Source organism: Perkinsus marinus (genome assembly GCF_000006405.1).
Source record: "Perkinsus marinus ATCC 50983 genomic scaffold scf_1104296970882, whole genome shotgun sequence".
NCBI lineage: Eukaryota > Perkinsozoa > Perkinsida > Perkinsidae > Perkinsus > Perkinsus marinus.
The window spans coordinates 1-1,683 of record NW_003202276.1 but is presented as its reverse complement, the minus strand read 5'-3'; the positions used below and the strand labels follow the sequence as shown (position 1 = coordinate 1,683).

The 1,683-nt window shown below is 44.2% G+C and overlaps 2 protein-coding genes across 2 annotated transcripts in view; one reads left to right on the top strand and one right to left on the bottom strand.

Moving 5' to 3' along the window:
- Positions 1–860, top strand: part of Pmar_PMAR015904 (hypothetical protein) — a gene marked incomplete at both ends in the record, with an annotated part of 1,683 nt that extends 823 nt beyond the window's left edge. The window contains 3 exons of the mRNA XM_002767189.1: positions 136–251; positions 371–434; positions 818–860. Of these exons, the coding sequence (XP_002767235.1) occupies positions 136–251; positions 371–434; positions 818–860 (223 nt within the window). The remainder of the gene's footprint in view (positions 1–135; positions 252–370; positions 435–817) is intronic.
- Positions 861–1,090: 230 nt separating this feature from the next.
- Pmar_PMAR015903 (hypothetical protein) lies at positions 1,091–1,517 on the bottom strand (the record flags this gene model as incomplete). Its single annotated transcript, XM_002767188.1, has 3 exons — positions 1,091–1,190; positions 1,240–1,319; positions 1,428–1,517. 3 exons carry the CDS (start codon positions 1,515–1,517, stop codon positions 1,091–1,093), a joined length of 270 nt encoding a protein of 89 aa, XP_002767234.1.
- Positions 1,518–1,683: the final 166 nt, after the last annotated feature.

Below are 1,683 nucleotides of genomic sequence, written 5' to 3'. Positions count from 1 at the left end.
CTGGCTCGGCTACTCTCTCTATGCCTATGCAGCTGCTAAGTTCGTCGATGTGTCATTCGTGGCCAACGCGGACAAATCTCAACCGCTGCGCTACATCAACGAGCCTTTCGAGGATGTCTCGTATTTCTCCTACAGGTGTGACTTTGGCCCTGAGGGTGTGTCCAGGATACATCCACTTGAGGGGCTCACTCCGTATGAGAAGGGCCGCCTTGAGGAGGTGAAGAGGAAGTTGAAGGGTGACATTCAGAATGGTATAACTTTGCCAACAACTGATGTTTATAACTATCATGTCATTCTTGGTCACATCACGCTATCGTGCCACGAAGTGGATGCTTTCCCTATACTCGAAATGTTGTGTCGGAATGACTAGTTGATAAATTGATCTTGTCCGTGATTGTGAAAACAAGGACTCATGTTACTACTCATAAGCACATGTAAGCCTAGGACGGCATCGTTAATAGTTACGAGCATTTCATCCACAGCGAAAGATGGTTTATCCGGAGAAATAGGTGTGAGAGATTGATAGATCATCACGAACCTATGCTCGATCTCAAAATGATTATGTTGTGATCATCACGATTGATACCATAACTGTGTGAATGTTGCTGACTTTGAAACTAATGAATGTATGTCATGATAATGAAAGTTAGAAGATAGGATTCATGTGAGTCTCTCATCTCGTGAACTTGCATGCTAAAACATGGAGACGCGTGAAAACTTGATTAAAAAGCTCAGAATGAAAATGAGAATTGTAATAATTATCTAGTTCTAGTAATGTTCATTCATCTCAAGCTGCGAATAATGATACAATTCCCAGCTTGAGTATCGTCGACTTTGCTATATTTGACAGAACCACCTGATGCACTATTGTGTTTCGGGTTTCGAGGCGTCTTAGATATTTGCTCGAAGTTAATGGTTAGAGCATAGACATATCGTCATATCATCAGTTTTACACGCTGCTAGATCTAGCGACTAATTTCACGACTGTATTTAACTGCTTTCATCTGGGGTTAGTTCACTAACCACTTGAACACAACACCAACCCGACGATGACACCCATTCGCTTCCATGCATCGGCATGTTTATCTCATTAAACAGCGCCTCTACTCAACTCGGCTTGGAGCTGACTCAACTCAGCCTCGGCCTTCGAAAGGGCTCTCTCGGCAGCAGGCGGGAGGACGACCTTGTGACTGAAGAAGGAACATTCAGAAATGCTAATAAGATCGGCCATCTCCTTACCGGCGGGCTCTGCCAAGCTCTAGGAAGGAGCTGGGATGACCAGCGACCAGAGATTCTTCTTCTTCTTTAATACTCTCCTCCTGAGAAAAAAAACTCGATGTACCCAACAAAGAATTGAACCCGAGACTTGATCACCGCATACCATTAGACTAGTTAGCCTTGGAATGGAGATGAAGCCAGCGTCTCACCTCAGCCTTAGTCTTAGCATTCTCCTTCTCCAACGTCGTCTTCAGGTCACTCAGCAATTGCATGACATGATCGTCTTTCGTGGCGCCCATCTCCAGAAAGGATATACCAGCATTAGCATTGTTCACAATGGTGTCCTAAGAAAAAAACAACTAAAACGTCAACAACAAAAACTTCGCTCCGCCTACTCTCTTCAGAGTTTCCAATCAGCATGAAGTTTGTCCTTCATTTACGCAGCTGATCTTCCGTCTCCTTTTC